This window comes from Lathamus discolor, chromosome 7, assembly GCF_037157495.1.
Source record: "Lathamus discolor isolate bLatDis1 chromosome 7, bLatDis1.hap1, whole genome shotgun sequence".
NCBI lineage: Eukaryota > Metazoa > Chordata > Aves > Psittaciformes > Psittacidae > Lathamus > Lathamus discolor.
The window spans coordinates 23,279,287-23,294,226 of NC_088890.1; the positions used below are offsets into that span (position 1 = coordinate 23,279,287).

At 42.8% G+C, this 14,940-nt stretch overlaps 1 protein-coding gene across 5 annotated transcripts in view; it reads right to left on the minus strand.

Annotated features, from left to right (window-relative positions):
* The window catches only part of BICD2 (BICD cargo adaptor 2), a 98,887-nt gene that overhangs the window by 40,523 nt on the left and 43,424 nt on the right, over positions 1–14,940 (minus strand). For 2 of the 5 annotated variants that reach the window (XM_065687260.1, XM_065687262.1), the window contains exons 2-3: positions 4,557–4,769; positions 1,087–1,158 (exon numbers count right to left, since the gene is read on the minus strand). In XM_065687260.1, the coding sequence (XP_065543332.1) occupies positions 1,087–1,158; positions 4,557–4,769 (285 nt within the window). The remainder of the gene's footprint in view (positions 1–1,086; positions 1,159–4,556; positions 4,770–14,940) is intronic. The other 3 variants (XM_065687264.1, XM_065687261.1, XM_065687263.1) reach the window with 2 other exon arrangements.

Below are 14,940 nucleotides of genomic sequence, written 5' to 3' on the forward strand. Positions count from 1 at the left end.
GTGCCTACACAAGGACACCACATCCAACAGATTCTTGGGGGACACTCTGCTCCAATACCAACTACAAACCCTGAAGAACTCCCACCACTGATGACGACGACAACACATCCCTGGGACACTGCTGGATCCATGGTGGTGACTCTCTATCACTCTCTGCACCCTGAATACTTCCTTCATTTTCTGCCTTTTTTCCAATCTGTCCTATCGCTATCCCCTTTATTGCAATAATTTCTCTTTTTTATAATAACTGTCTTTTTGTAATTTGTAATAAACTGTCTGATTATGGTACGTGACCTCATCTGTGTCTTAATTTCACCACTGGGGTCACGAACTGAAACAGGGTCTGGCACTGGGGTTTTCTCCAATCAGACCCTCACAGAATGAGACTCTGGTTAAACAAACTCATGACCAATTCCTTCAGTGTGAGTGAGACAAGGGAATAGAATGGAGGAATAAACCTGACAATTTTATAGAGGTTTATGTTGCTGGGTATTCCTTTTCTTGAGAGTTAAAAACAATTAAAAAAACCCCAAAACCAAACCACGATAAACAGTTGCATGTCTGTGTTTGACACAGACCTGAGAATCCCAGCATTATCAACCAAAGCAGCAGACAGTCCCCCACACATAGCAGGGCCTGGAAACCACATACCGTTCATTAACCTTCAGACTGACACACACTTTCCTGATAAAACCTATTAGATATACATTTTGTCAGAATTAAAATATACTCATTAAACTATATTTCCTTCTTTAGTTTACATAATCGGAACACCCTTTACTTTCCTGGGAAAGAATTGCTCATTTATTTTTCAGCTTCTCTGGGCATGGCTACCTCATGACTTCACAGCCAAATCACCCTCCGAAATCTGTTTTGGTGCCACTAAAACACTGGCAAGATGAAGAATATTAAAAAGGAACAGCAATTAGCAATTACTCAGGAGCAATTACTCCCAGTGACTCTTCCAGGACAGAGGAACTGCTGAGCTAGCTAATGACAGCAGTAAAACTCATAATCAGTAATCACTCTGCCAGCCTGTCTCAACAGGCCAAAGTTAGGTAATTCAAAAGAAAGCGTCAAAACCACTTGTGCCTGCTCCAGTAACCCAGGTGTTCTGAATGTCTTCTTCCAACAACTCACTGGTTCTATGCAAGTGTCCTGAGAAGACAAAAAAGGAAAGATAGCATATCAAACATGCAGTCATGAACGCACCTCCAACCCATGTGGGTCAACATCTGGTTTCAACCCACCACCACTGCTACTGCCAGCAGCATCTCAAGAGGAGCTGCTGCCTGATGCACTCAATCATCCTCCTTGGGATGCTACTAAAAGCTTCAGTAAACCTCTTGTGTCCTCTCAGATAGCTGCAAAAACTTTTGCAACCAGCCCTGCCAAGCAAATCTCCCTTAAAAATAAGGCAGAGATTCAGCCTCAGTTAATTTCCTGAGTTTTGGTGGTGGGTTTTTTTTTGCTTTTAAACTTCCTTTTCATTTTGACAGAAGAAGCCCTCTGCCTGACCAGAGGACACACAGATAGGCATTTTCCACATCCTTCCTCTTATCTGGACCAAATCCAGAAGAGTTGCAATGGAAGCAGTTTCCTATTCCCCCAGACAACTTGCAAGTCAGTTCTCTCAATAGATAATACTGGACTTCCAAAATACACACTATAAAGAACAGATCTGCCTACAAGTCTTCTCCATCTTGTAGAGAATGGCCACAGCATTTTTTCTTTCATCAGCAACCAGAAGAAATGAAGGTAGCAGTTTCCACCGTCTCCACAGTATAAAGGAGTAGATCATATTCCGCCTTCTTCCCCAACACTTCCAGACTACAGCAGAACTCTATAGCACAGAATCTCCCTGGACAAGTATCAACATAAGACTTTAACTACGAAATGGGCTAAAGCTAAGCTTGGCAACAGGGACTGGAGAAAACCCCACTGCTCATCTTGCTCACTACCTTACAACCACAACACCTCCTCCGTGACTCCTCGTACACAACACTTTCAAATTAAATTTGCTATTAGATCTGCAAATCCCCACAGGAGGCCTGTGCATATCACCCTGTTTCTAGATACATGGACAGCAATGAAGAAACAGCAACTATTTGAACTTCTGCCACATCTTTTGATGTGCATCTTTTGACAGAGAAGCCATGTCCCTAAAGATGGTCATGTTGCCTTGTTTTTTTGGTGGGCCAGGAGAAGGCCGATAACTCTGCTCACACACCTTGTGTCACTGTTTCCTACCAGTAACTACAAGGCAATTCAAACCAAAATGAAACACACAAATAGGCATCTTCAGAATTGTTCAAGGCCAGGTTGGAGCAACCTGATCTAGTGGAAGGTGTCCCTGCCCATGGTAGGGGGTTTGAGCTGGATGAGCTTTAAGGTCACTTCCAACCCAAACCAGCCTGTGATTTTGGTCTTCTCATCTTCAGGAGAAGAATCTCAAACCACACACGATCAACTGGCACAGGTGTTTTCATTTTAACACTACAGCTTTCATGTCATTTCTTTTTCTCCTCCTCCTTTCTTCACCTCACCAGAATTTACCAGCAGCAGAAGAAACAGCTAGGCTAAAAAAAGGCAAGGAAGAAGAACACACACACTGAGATGACACAAAGTGACAGGCAGGGAATCCCCTAACTGCAAAACTCCAGCTGTTTACCAAATTAGGCTTTAATTTTTATTTTTCTGTAACTGAATTAGGTTTCCATTCAAAGTTCAACATCAGACACATCCAATAATTATCATCAGCCTTTATTTCCAGTCTAGCAACTAACTGCATCTTCCCCTGTTCAGCAGATGAGAGCATTTAAAAGAAAAAAGAAAAAAAGAGGAAAGTATTTAAACCAAATTAAAATTTTGACAAGAAACCTGACATCCCTAGCCTCCCCTCTTCCTGCACTCTCCAGTTCTCCCTGGAGTCCAACTCACACAAGTCTGTTTGTGTAAAAGGGGGTGTGAGTGAGGTAGAAGGGCAAAGCACAAGAAAAAAACACACCCTAAATCCATGCAAACTGACAGCTCATTCAAGCAAAACACAGCTCAAAGCAGAGGTGGCTGAAACGTAGCAGTATCTAGAAGGAAAAAATCACCTTCAGCTGCCGTGACACAGGGAGCTGGATTGAAATCTGCCGACCACATGCTTTTGAGCAGCATCTGGAACCCATTATGGATATGATGCTGCCTTCAGGGTGAGGAGGTTTTCTTTTAAACTGTCCTTATAGGTTAGGAAATACAGACAAGAGTTGTGTGTGTGCTTGCAGGGACTGGTTCCTTGCCTAAGCAGAGCACATGGCCTGATTCCAGCTCTGTTCTCCTACAGCCAGGACCTCAAGGGGAGCTTGACTGGCCTGTTTGATCACTTGTGACAGTCTGTCCCACAAATCTCCTTCTTTGTCATACCCAAAGAGAGGTAGTAGTGAACCCTCAAATCTCCACTGAACACACTTCCTCATTAATTTTACCACCAAATATTATCCACGTATTTGTTACTATGACCTAAAGAAATTAAATTAGACATTTCTGATTTTTGGCTGTGATTGTGCATTGTACATGGAGATTAAGACATAGGCTCTTAAGTAATCTCCTCTCCTGGCAAGGGAGGCCAGTCCATTATCCCAGGACTAGATGAGACTAGTATCCAGTGCTTCAAAGAAGATGCAAGAAAGCTCATGAGTAGTAATTGCTAGATGTTTACCACATCCATCTATGGTTTGCAATCTAACTTTTGCTGTCTAAATTTAAGCAATGGCCTGAGCTCTCAAAACAATCTTTTCTTCATCAGTGCCACAGAACTCTTGCTGAGCTACAGATTTCATAAGGAATTAAACTTTTTTACGTCAATTTCTCAGCAACTATTTGCTCTCAGAAACAGGCAGTTTCAATATTAAACAATAAAAGGTTAAAGATACTTTGAGGTAGTAAGATGAGCAACCCATGAAAAAATAAAACCCATCACTTTCATGACAGAAAACACAAGACTATAAACTTTACTGCTACTCTTTTTTAATGTTATGCTCCTGTATCCTGAAAGATAGGGTGGGAAAAGAGATAAAAGGGGAAAGTACGCCCCAAGTATTTTGCAGCAAGAATTGGGAGCAAGGCAGAAAAAGCACATCCCCAACACCACTGTGCTTGGACTAAACAGATTCCTCTGCTTCTTAATGCAGCGGGAACTGATGTGGGGTACGCCCACAGCACCAGTGTGGCTCAGACAGGCAATCATCTGTCAGTCAAATCACCTCTGACACAGAGCAGTGGTTTCTGCAGAATTAGCAGGTATTTGAACAAGGTGGAGTGAATTTGTACTGGATCAGAAGCACTGTGGCCACCACAGGCTGGTTCAGTGGATGGATCCACCAAGCTGCATTTACTGCATTGCTGAATTAGAGCTTCATCTGGATGTAATATTTCACTGAAGAGACAATGCATCTTATCAGCTGCCAGTATTACCGATCAGCTCAAGAATTTTCCTTATTTTTATTACCCAGGACAAGAAAACATAACTACAATACAAGCTGTGGTGCACACTGCGCACCTTCACTCACCTCTTTCAGCTCCTGTGCAACAGAATTAAGGCGTTCATTTTCAGACTGAGTGTTGGCAAGGACATTTCTGAGCTGCTTCAGTTCAGTCTGCAACTCCATAACCTTCTTCATGTAGTACTCTTCCTTGGTAGCAGATTCCTGAATCAAGGTCTCCTCTCTGCTCTCTCCATCTGCTGCTACCTTCTTGTGGTTGGTATGTGCCTGCCCAAAAGCCTAGGACAGTCAGAAAATACACCTTTTATTAGTAAACCTAGAATTTTGTGTAACTTGTATTTTAAAGAGTTGAAAACATTTATGCTCCTATTTCTTTGATGCAAACTTTGGAATAGGCCAGGCCAACCAGAGCAGGGGCAAATGTTCCTTTAAATGTACCTCCCAAGATGAGAGCCAGAAGACCGACCACCTTAAGTGTATACCAATGCAGGCAGCCTGGGGAACAAACAGGAGGAGCTGGAACTCTGCACCAAGTCAGAAAGTTATATTGTATCATTGTAATAACTGAAACATGGTGGGACAACTCACATGATGGGAGGATTGCGATGGATGGCTATAGGCTCTCTTAGGCAGAGGAGAGGAGAAAGAGGAGTTGCGCCCTACATTAAGGAAAGCCTTGAATGTATGTAAGTCAACTTCAGCAATTGTGGAAGCCCTATTGAATGCCTCTGGGTCAAGATCAGAGGGGTCACCTCCAAGGGGGACCTTGGAGTAGGCATCTGCTAACAACCTCCAAACCAAGACAATTAGGTCAGTGAAGCAATATTTGGGTCACCAGAACCTGGTTCTTCTGGATGACTTCAACCACCCAGACATCTGTTAGAAAAACAACACAGCAGCCCACCTGCCACCCATCAAGTTCCTGGAACACGCAGAGGACTGCTTCCCTGTATACGTTAGATGTGCCAACCAGGACTTGCTCCTCACAAACAAAAAAAAAAACCAAAACCTGCTTTGTAGTATTTTGGTTAGTGACAGCCCTGGCACTATTGTGAAGTTGGGCTTCCAGCTGAGCATGCTGAAGGTTAGTGTTAAGACAAAGGTTTTAGATTCTAGAAGAGCAAACTTCAGCTCACTCAAAGCTCAACTGGGAGGGACTCCATGGGAAGCTTCCACAGAAGATACAGGAACTAATGAGTAATGAGAGATTTTCAATAACACTCTCCTGGAAACACAAAACCAGTTTATCCTCTTTAAAGGTAAGGGAAGTAGATGGAGAAGGAGATCCCCTTAACTTAACTGTGAGCTTCTGAATCTGCTCAAAACCAAAAGAGAAGCATACTGGAGATGAAAAAGCAAATAAATACCCATTGAGAACTACAAGGTCACTGCCAGGGTGTGCAGAGATGCAGTTAGAAATGCAAAAGCTCGGCTCAAATTGAAATTGGCCTGAGATATCAAAAACTACAAGAAAGGGTTATTCGGGTACATAAACAACAAGCAAAACAAAGAAAATACTGGCCCACTGTTCAGCAAGAGAGAACTGGTCACAAACAAGGCTGAAAAGGCAGAGATTCTCAACACTTTCTTCACACCTCTGTCATTATCAGCACTGTTGAGCCCCAGGCCTTAGGAACAAAAATCCAGGTTGATGCAAACACAGACCCACAATCAGTGAAAGAAGAGTTAGTGTGTGAAATACTTCAGAAGTTTGACCCCTCAAAATGATGGGCCCTTACTATATCCACCCCAGGGATAGAGAGCTGGCTGATGACATCGTGAGGTTACTCTCCATAATCTCTGAGAAATTGTGGAGACAGGGGGACATCCCAAAAAACTGGAAGAAGGTTAACATCACCCCGATCTACTAGAAGGGCTTAGAGGAGGATCCAGGAAACTGTAGGCCTACTAGTCTTACTTCAGTGCCTGGGGAAAGTTATGGAATGAATCAAGAACAAAAACACCAAAAAAAGGTGATACAGGGAAGAGCTGTTTCTGAGCAAGAGACCAGCATAGTATCCTCTGCCAACTTCTGCAAAAAGCTGACACCCCTAAAGGTCTGCTGAGATCTGACACTAGCCCACATGCTGCACAGGGCTCTTAAAGGCTTTGGAAGCTGCCCTGGGCTGCCTCACTGCGCACAATGCTTTTAGCTAGCATGTAAGTTGAAGCACATGCTGAACCAGAGCAAGAATTGAAGGTGAAGAAAAAGCCTCGGAGCTGCTTAAAACAGACACACAGGCAAGTGAATAGTCACAACACCACCCTCCCCCAACCCCCGTCTCCCCCCCATGTCACATAAAAGCAAACAGCAGAAATAGGATCTCTCCCTCTTAGTCAAAATGATGGGGAGGTTCCTGTGCCGTGAAAGAATACACCCAAGAAACAAGAAATCAACAAAAAACTGTTTCAGTGAAGGCGTTTTGTCAGGTAAGTTGCTTACGAATTCATTTGTCATATCAAACAGAATTAAAATGTTCTCCATTTAGGCCTAGGGGCAGGATAAAACAACTGCTTATGCATGATTTGAAGGCCTAAGAAAGGGAGGGAGTTCTTGGAAGGGGACTTATGGCTCCACAATACAGATCAATGTCTGGAGAGCTCATGTCATCCCAGCAACACCTATAATCTGATTCCTTCAGATTTAAAACAAACAAACAAACAAACGAAAAGGGGAAGAAAAAAACCCACCACCCACCAGAAACAAACCCCAAACTTCAGCCTGTAGTAAACATGAAAAGCTTCCCCTCTTCTTCTCTCCCCACCCCCACCCCCACTCCCCCACACACAAAAAAAAGTGGAATTGGTGTAATTCTCCAGCCTCAACACAAGCCAAAATAATCTTTTTAAAGAAAAATCCTTTGGTCAGCTCATCTCACATACTTTGGTTGCTATTATAGAAACAGTTGAGAATTAACAAAAGAAAAACACAATTTCTCAATCACGCATCAGAAACCAAGGTCAGATTTTCAGAGATGCAGATATTTGCTCAACCAGATCATACACAACCTAGAGTCAAGTACTGGACACTGGTTACCATTTGCAGAGAATGTTACCAAGCTTGCTCATGCCCCTTCACACAGGGGACAAGAATGGATCATGCTGTCCTTTTTGCAACTAGCCATTTGCGATTTCATCCCACCGCTGTAGTACACAGCTTGTTTTCACGTACTAATTGCTCATTCCAGTTGGGCATGGGTTACTAAATGCTGCTCTCAGGAGCAGCAGGGAGAAAAAAGCATTAAAGCTGTTTGTTAGTGATTTAAATATTTACTCCGTCATTGCTTGAAATACACATTTACATATACTCATGAAGTGAAAGCACCACAAACTTGAACACATCTTTCTTGGTCTACAGAAGTCCTACCCAAGGATGCATAAGAAACCCCACGTATAACAGTAAATTGCTTTTACCACCTTTAACTGAAAGCTAGACAAGGATATTTGCAGCCTCTAAGTGGCTTTAACACTGTGCCCAAGTTGCATCATCTGACTGAGAAACAGCTTCTCAGAGGGAATAAAGTTTTGCTATTGTGCACCAGTTGTTTCCCTAAAGAAAAACAGCTCAGGAGCAAAGGAAAAAGGGGATAAGGTAAAATTCAAGTAAATAATCCATTTTTACCCTGCACACAGTTCCCGTTTGCTTGTAGTCCTTAGAGCACACAGACTGCCAAAACAGACTGAGCACAGTACAAAAAACAGGGGCTGGTGTTTTTTGGTCTTGGGCGTTTTTTTTTTGCATGACAGCACTTACAAAATCCTCAGTTGCTCCACAATCACGTACACAGATGCTGTGCTAGACAGAGGACATATTCACTGTTGAGAAGCAGGACACTCCTGGCAACGAAGCTGTACACATCTATCAAGGGACAGCAAGGGAAAAAGATGACCAAACACAGTGCAGTTTTGTTCCTAATGCTTTACAGACCTAAAAATTAAGCTGATTTTTCTAAACAAGGATAAAGAAAGCTTGAAAAACACCAACACAAAGTATCACTTAAATTTTGAAACAAGAACATCAGAAAGGGCAAAGTGGCAATAGTCAAGCTTAATGTCATTAGCAGGTGGGCAGGCACAGAATGAAGCTCAGCTGAGGTCTGAGTCCTGGGCTCTGGAGGCAGAGACACTTTGAGGCTCCCAGCACAAATTCCTAAGACAGAGGTGAAGTGCAAGCAAATCACCCTGCATCCCAGTTACAAAGGGGAATCATAAGGTAATGTCATGAAGAAAATCAGAAATCCACGCAAAACCTTGCGTTTCAAAAAACTTCACTGGTTTACAAATACATGTTTCAGTGGGATTTACCTACAAAAAGCCACCAAGGAAAGGTGATATTGCATGCAAGAGCATCACAATGGAGGGAGCAAGTAAGAAGCACTACCAGAAGGTAAATGATGGCCATCCAGCTAGTCTTTGACCTGTACATCAATCAGTCAACTCCAGAGTTGTTTAGAAGTGAGGGTGCACAACCCATCTTGCATAAGGAATAAAGGAAGAGACATCTATGTTCCACTTTGAGCCTCTTACTAATTTGCAGCGCAAAATAAGCCTCTGACACTGCCCATCCAGAGCTACAGCTGCCTGGGGTAAAGGGTTCACTAATACTGATTACTAATATTGATTACAAATACAGGACTCCTTTTAAGGAGTCATGGGATGCAGCTGCTTAAGTATCTGTAGACATATGGAACAAAGGGGAAAATAAGATTCTGAGCAGAATGCTGAGAGCAGAGGACAGACACCAGCTTTACAGCTGCAATGCTCCAAGGTGGAAACATCAGCAGTAGTCAGTAAGAAAACAAGACTGTGCCAAAAGCTGCCAGCACTGTCCCCAAGGTATCGCAGATGGGGAGCAGGGGAATCTAACCCTAAGCCTTCACATACTGATCAGGATTAGGGACACAGAACCACACAAATGAACCACCTGAAACTGCTGGGGATGTAACAAACATAAAAGCACTATCCTTTCAGGATTCATATAATTTTTCAAAATATTGAGTAACTGGATGCCTTTACTACTAATAGCAACTTAGAAGTTTCAATTTCCTTTCTCGCATAATGCATAACAGTGCTGAATGCATGGCCCTCATACTCCCCCACTGACAGTAGAGCGCTACCTCCAGCAGTCCTAGTTTTCCAAAAAACATTAATGGACATGCATTACAAATGACATCCAGATTACGAACCATGAAGCACCTACAAGCTCCAGCTTGATTTAGGCATGACAAAAATTCAGTATTGCAGGTTTCAAAAGCTTACATGCTTTAATTTTTCCCATGACTTAATTTTCCCCACTACAGAGAGCCTAAACCCAGAGCTGCCAACCTTCCTTTGTTTCCCCAAGCCACTGTATTTGAAACACCTTCTTTGTACGGTAGGTTCTTTTGCTATCTTGAGGGGTCAGATTGCTTGATTCACATAAATACGGAGCTAGGAGAAGCTGTAGTTACATGGTCTCCGCTTATCACAGATTCCCAGACAGCATTAACGTTTGGTGAACAAGCTCTGAATTAACAGCATACAAAAATCACAGGTCTTTTGCAGATATTTCTTGCCATTGATACTGAAATTTGGAAATGTTTCTCTGCTTATTCCACAAACCTGGTACACGAGCAAAAAAGCACACAGAGTCTTAAAAAAATAAAAATAAATAAATAAATCGAAGACCAATTCTAAAATCCTGCCAGTTATCTGTAACTGAAAAAGAGCCAGGGAAAATATAACTATCACTGCAATGGAAAAGGAAAATTAATCCTAGCTTCAACCACAAATCCTTCAGCTGAAGGAGAGTCAAGATGTTAGAAATGTATTTGCAGTAAAGCAATTAACATTTTATATCTACCTTGGAAGGAAGCTACGTGCATTTCTGGAGTAGCTTCAAATTTGTTTTCATCTAATGTCTAGCAAAAAAAAAAAAAGAAGTATTTCAATAAAAATATAAAGAATAAACCATGGTGGGTTGCTACAGAACATTGAATAAAATTACTGGGATGAAAATACCAGCAAGACATTGGCCATTTTGCACATAAAACCCAGAAACAACATATGCATATAGAAGCAAAGGTCAAGACATTCTGGAAGAGTTGTTTAAGGTCAGGCACTGGGACTTAAGCTGGTCTCTTGCCGTTAGGGATCGCTACCTTGTGCTGGTAGCATCATTCTGCATCTTCCAGATGCCTTTTTTCAGATGTTGGTCATTGGCAGAAACATGCTGGACTGAAGAGATAACAGATCTGATTCAATATGGTGATTCATTCGTGCACCTGTACCCCCTTCCCACACCGAGAGCAGCACCTTGGCTTTTGCTGTCAGTGACTAGCTGCTCTTAAAACCTCACACTCAACTGCCATGAGAAAACAAAACCAACCCGAAAACAGGCACATGAGCATGAGAGGTGAAATGCTTTAAATCAGGCCACCCATCCTGCAAACAGGCCCAGGGTGACAATGGGCACAAGAAGTCTCTCCCCCAGGCCCCACCTCTCCCCAGTCTCTCACCCCCTGTCCTTTCCCCCCAGTTTGGGACTTGGTGGGAATTTAATCTGCTTAGGGCAGTTTTACCTTCAGAATTGCAGACTGTGGCTTTTCTGAACTGCTGTGTGGAAACCCAACTTGCAATTGAGTTTAAATATGCCTCTTACTGTGAAAAGCATTTCTCATCAGCAGAGCTGGCCAGGCAACAGACAAGCTACAACCACCTTTGCAAACAGTTTTCACAAGTTTTGAGCAACCTGCTCTAGTGGAAGGTGTCCCTGCCTGTGGCAGGGAGTTGGAGCTGGATAAGCTTTAAAGTCCCTTCTAACCCAAACCATTCCATGATACTGTGATTGAGTTACCCTGCAATTCTGGTATTCTCCCCTCTCTATGAGAAGATCCCACATTTTCATATTTTGCTCATAGCAACTTAACTTCATGTTAATTATCAATATGTCTCATTAGCATTATTATCAATCATGGTATATTAACATGCATCAGAAGATTAATTAGCACTAAAAGCCACTCAATTTTTTTTATATATATTTTTACACTGTCAGTCTGAATTTCATTACAGATTTTAGGACCAGTTCAGCACCTAATTCTTTCTGCTTATCAGATTCAAAATAAAAGATGTTTTCCATAGCTTCAGCAAGCATTGCACATTTTTCATTAATAAAGAAAGTTCATTATGACCATAATGAACTATAATAGCAATAGCAGAGTGCAAAACCACAGCTCTGAAAGGACTGATGCCTCTTTACAGAGAGCAAGGAATTTAACAGAAGCGGTCATAATCCTCTTGTGCACTGCATTCGTATGCTTTCATTTTTAATTTTCTTACATGGTTGGTGGTGCATTCTTCACTTACTAGACCAGCGCTTTGACTAACAGTTTCTCAGTAGAGTCCTTAAATGAATATACCAGACTTATATCAAAGCCTGAAGCTGTATCAACACAAGCATTTTCATATGCTCCCAGAAAGGTCATAATCCTTTGAGTACAACCTAACCTTGACCAGTTCCACTCAGCTCCCAGGTACCCCAGCTGGGTGACCAGGGCTGATGGCAGTATTGGCATGATGGAGGGGATGGACTGATGGAGGGGCCCAGACTGGGGCTAGAAGACACTCACACCTCCTTCCAGCAACAGCCTGCTTAGATGGCCCACTGAGACCAAAGTCCTTAATACCAGCAAGGCTACTGAGCTCCTTCACACTTCTAAATTGTTGAAAGACCTTCAATTGGAGCCTTGCTTCATCTCCGTGTCCTTTATTCAGCGATAACAGTTGGTTTTGGGTTTTTTTCTCCTTCCTAGTAGATGGTGCAGTGCTTTAGTTTGGGAATAACACTGATAACACATCGATGTTTTAGTTGCTGCTCAGTAGCGCTTACCCTCATCAAGGACTTTCTGAGTCTCATGCTCTGCCAGGGAGGAGGGGCATGGGAAGCCAGGAGGAAGCAGAGACAGGACACCTGACCCAAAGTAACCAAAGGGATATTCCATACCACAGCATGTCATGCCCAGTATAGAAACTGGGGGCAGTTAACCAGAAGGCCCAGATCGCTGCTTGGGTCATGCTGGGTATCGGTCAGCAGGTGGTGAGCAATTGCATTGTGCATCACCTGTGTTCATTGTTTTCCTTTTCCCTTTTAGTTTTATATTCTCTCTTCATTTCCCATATTGTTATTATTAGTCTTGGTGGTAGCAGCAGTGGTTTTGTGTTATACCTTAGTTACTGGAATGTTCTTATCTCAACCCATGGGATTTACATTCTTTCCATTTTACTCCCCATCCCGCCCAGAGGGAGGGTGTGGGGGCAGTGGGTAGTGAGTGAGCGGCTGCGTGGTTCTGAGTTACCAGCTGGGCTTAAGCCATGACACACAGGCACCAGGGAAGCTACAGCCATAGCGGAACTGGCATTTTGTGCCATAACAATACTAGAAGAAAGTGCACTACAGGAGCTAATGTTTTTAAGAGACTGAAATTTGAGTCAAAAAGAAAATAAAACCACCCAAAACCAAACATGAGGTTTTTTGGATACACAATAGAAGGTTAAGATGATTTCTGGGTCTTGTGCTGCATGAATTATTCCCATGCAGGCTCCTATATGTTCCTCTCAGAGACAAGAGGGCAGCATGGCAGAGAAGCCAGCAGCACAGTCTCCCTGCCCTAACGCACCTGCCCCAGTAGACCAGAAGGGAAGCTTTGGCAATGCTAAAGAATGAGCCAGGAAGGACAGGATGGCATCAGAGTGGTCAAGCTCTGGTGCTCCTTTGCATCCAATTCAAGCTGTGCTAGTGTGACCATCAAACTTCCCCAAGATTTGACAAGGTTTCAAATTCAGCAGGAAGAAATGCAAATGCCTTATAAGATCAGTGTTCTCCCTTCACAGATTACAGGGACATTTCAGAGATGATTTAGAGGGATTGTTTGGGTGTTTTGTGGTGTTTTTTTTTTTTTTTTATGGTAAAAACACACTGAGGCCTATATTTAGAATATATTGCTTCAGTGCACTGCCACTGGGATGAAAAGATTTGATGACAGGAGTCTAATTTAGCCTGTCAGCTTAGTTATCTAGACATTTAACCTTATTAACTTGCACAGTCCACAGGGCTAAAGGCAACTGTGCCTAAATCCGTAGCTAAGCAGGAACTCTACATCTTGTTACAAGAGCTAGTTGCCAGATGTTGGACACAGCTGGGAAAGGGCTGTAGCCTCCTCTCACATCCTTCAATATATACTCCTTTGATATGACACACCAAAAAAAGTATGTAAATCTGAGGGATAAATCACAGGCAACTGAAAGCAGTGGAAATGGCTCAGAGTAATGCAGGAGCCACTCCACTTAAAATCACCAGCACTTGACCGCTTTTGTTCAAGGCATGAGTACTCCATTTCCATCACTTTTCCGATTTGGTATGTAGGATTCTCTTGCAGGCTGAACGAAGGGATCTAGAGGTTTTAAGAGATTACTGAAGTACAGAGTTTGACTTCAGGTTGGAAATTGCTCAAACAGCTAAAAATCAGTAGGCTTCCAGACTGAATTCATGTGAAAAGGTGTTAACATGACAGGCCTTGAGTCACAAGATTTAGAAACACACACAAGATCCAGCATGATGAGAATCAACAGCGTCAGTTCTTCCCTTCCTGGCCCTACCTTATCTGCCCTTGCAGAGGCAGAGCTGCTTCCCTGCCTGCTCTCTACTTGGCCAGTCACCTGGAAGCTATTCCTACCCATTATAATTCTTGCCCTTCTTCTCCCTCGCTCTGCAATAAAGGTTTGGCTCATTAGCAAGCAAAGCATTATAATACTGCTCGATTTACTAAGTGCAGGCAGATCAGACAGCATGAGCTGAGCAAGGGCAGCAGCAGCAGTGAAGGCACAAGCTTTCCATAAACCACTCTTCCGCAGGCACAGAAGTTCGAGTTGACAACTACTTGGGGAAAAAAAGAAAAAAAAACAAACAAAAAAACCCCCAACAGAGAACAACAAAACCCACACAAATGCACAACACAAAAATTACAGCAAAACCAACAGTGTGAAGACAGTACTGCAAAACAACCCAGCCAGACTTCTTCCATGATCTGTATGCAAAAAGGGTAATAGCTACATACTTCAAGACTAGAAAAGTGCTATTTTGAGACTTTCGCAAAGAAACTAGAAATCTCTTTGGACAATGTAGCTGTGCACCTTCCAGAACAATTCCCCACTCATCTCACGCATTCAAACTGCTTTCTTAATTTCAAAGTTGTCATCACATGGACACCTGCCCATACCAAAACCATCCCTTTGTTTCACAAAGGCCACACACCAGGAATGCAAGCAGCCGTCATTGCTGGACACTCCTCAAGCAAGGTGAAATTTCTTGCGCTGTCCCATCCTGCCCTACTACCAAATTACATTTTGAGGCAGCTCCTATTTTCCTCATGGTATGCAGATAAAACACAGCAAGGAGGGGCAAATGTTGCTTTTG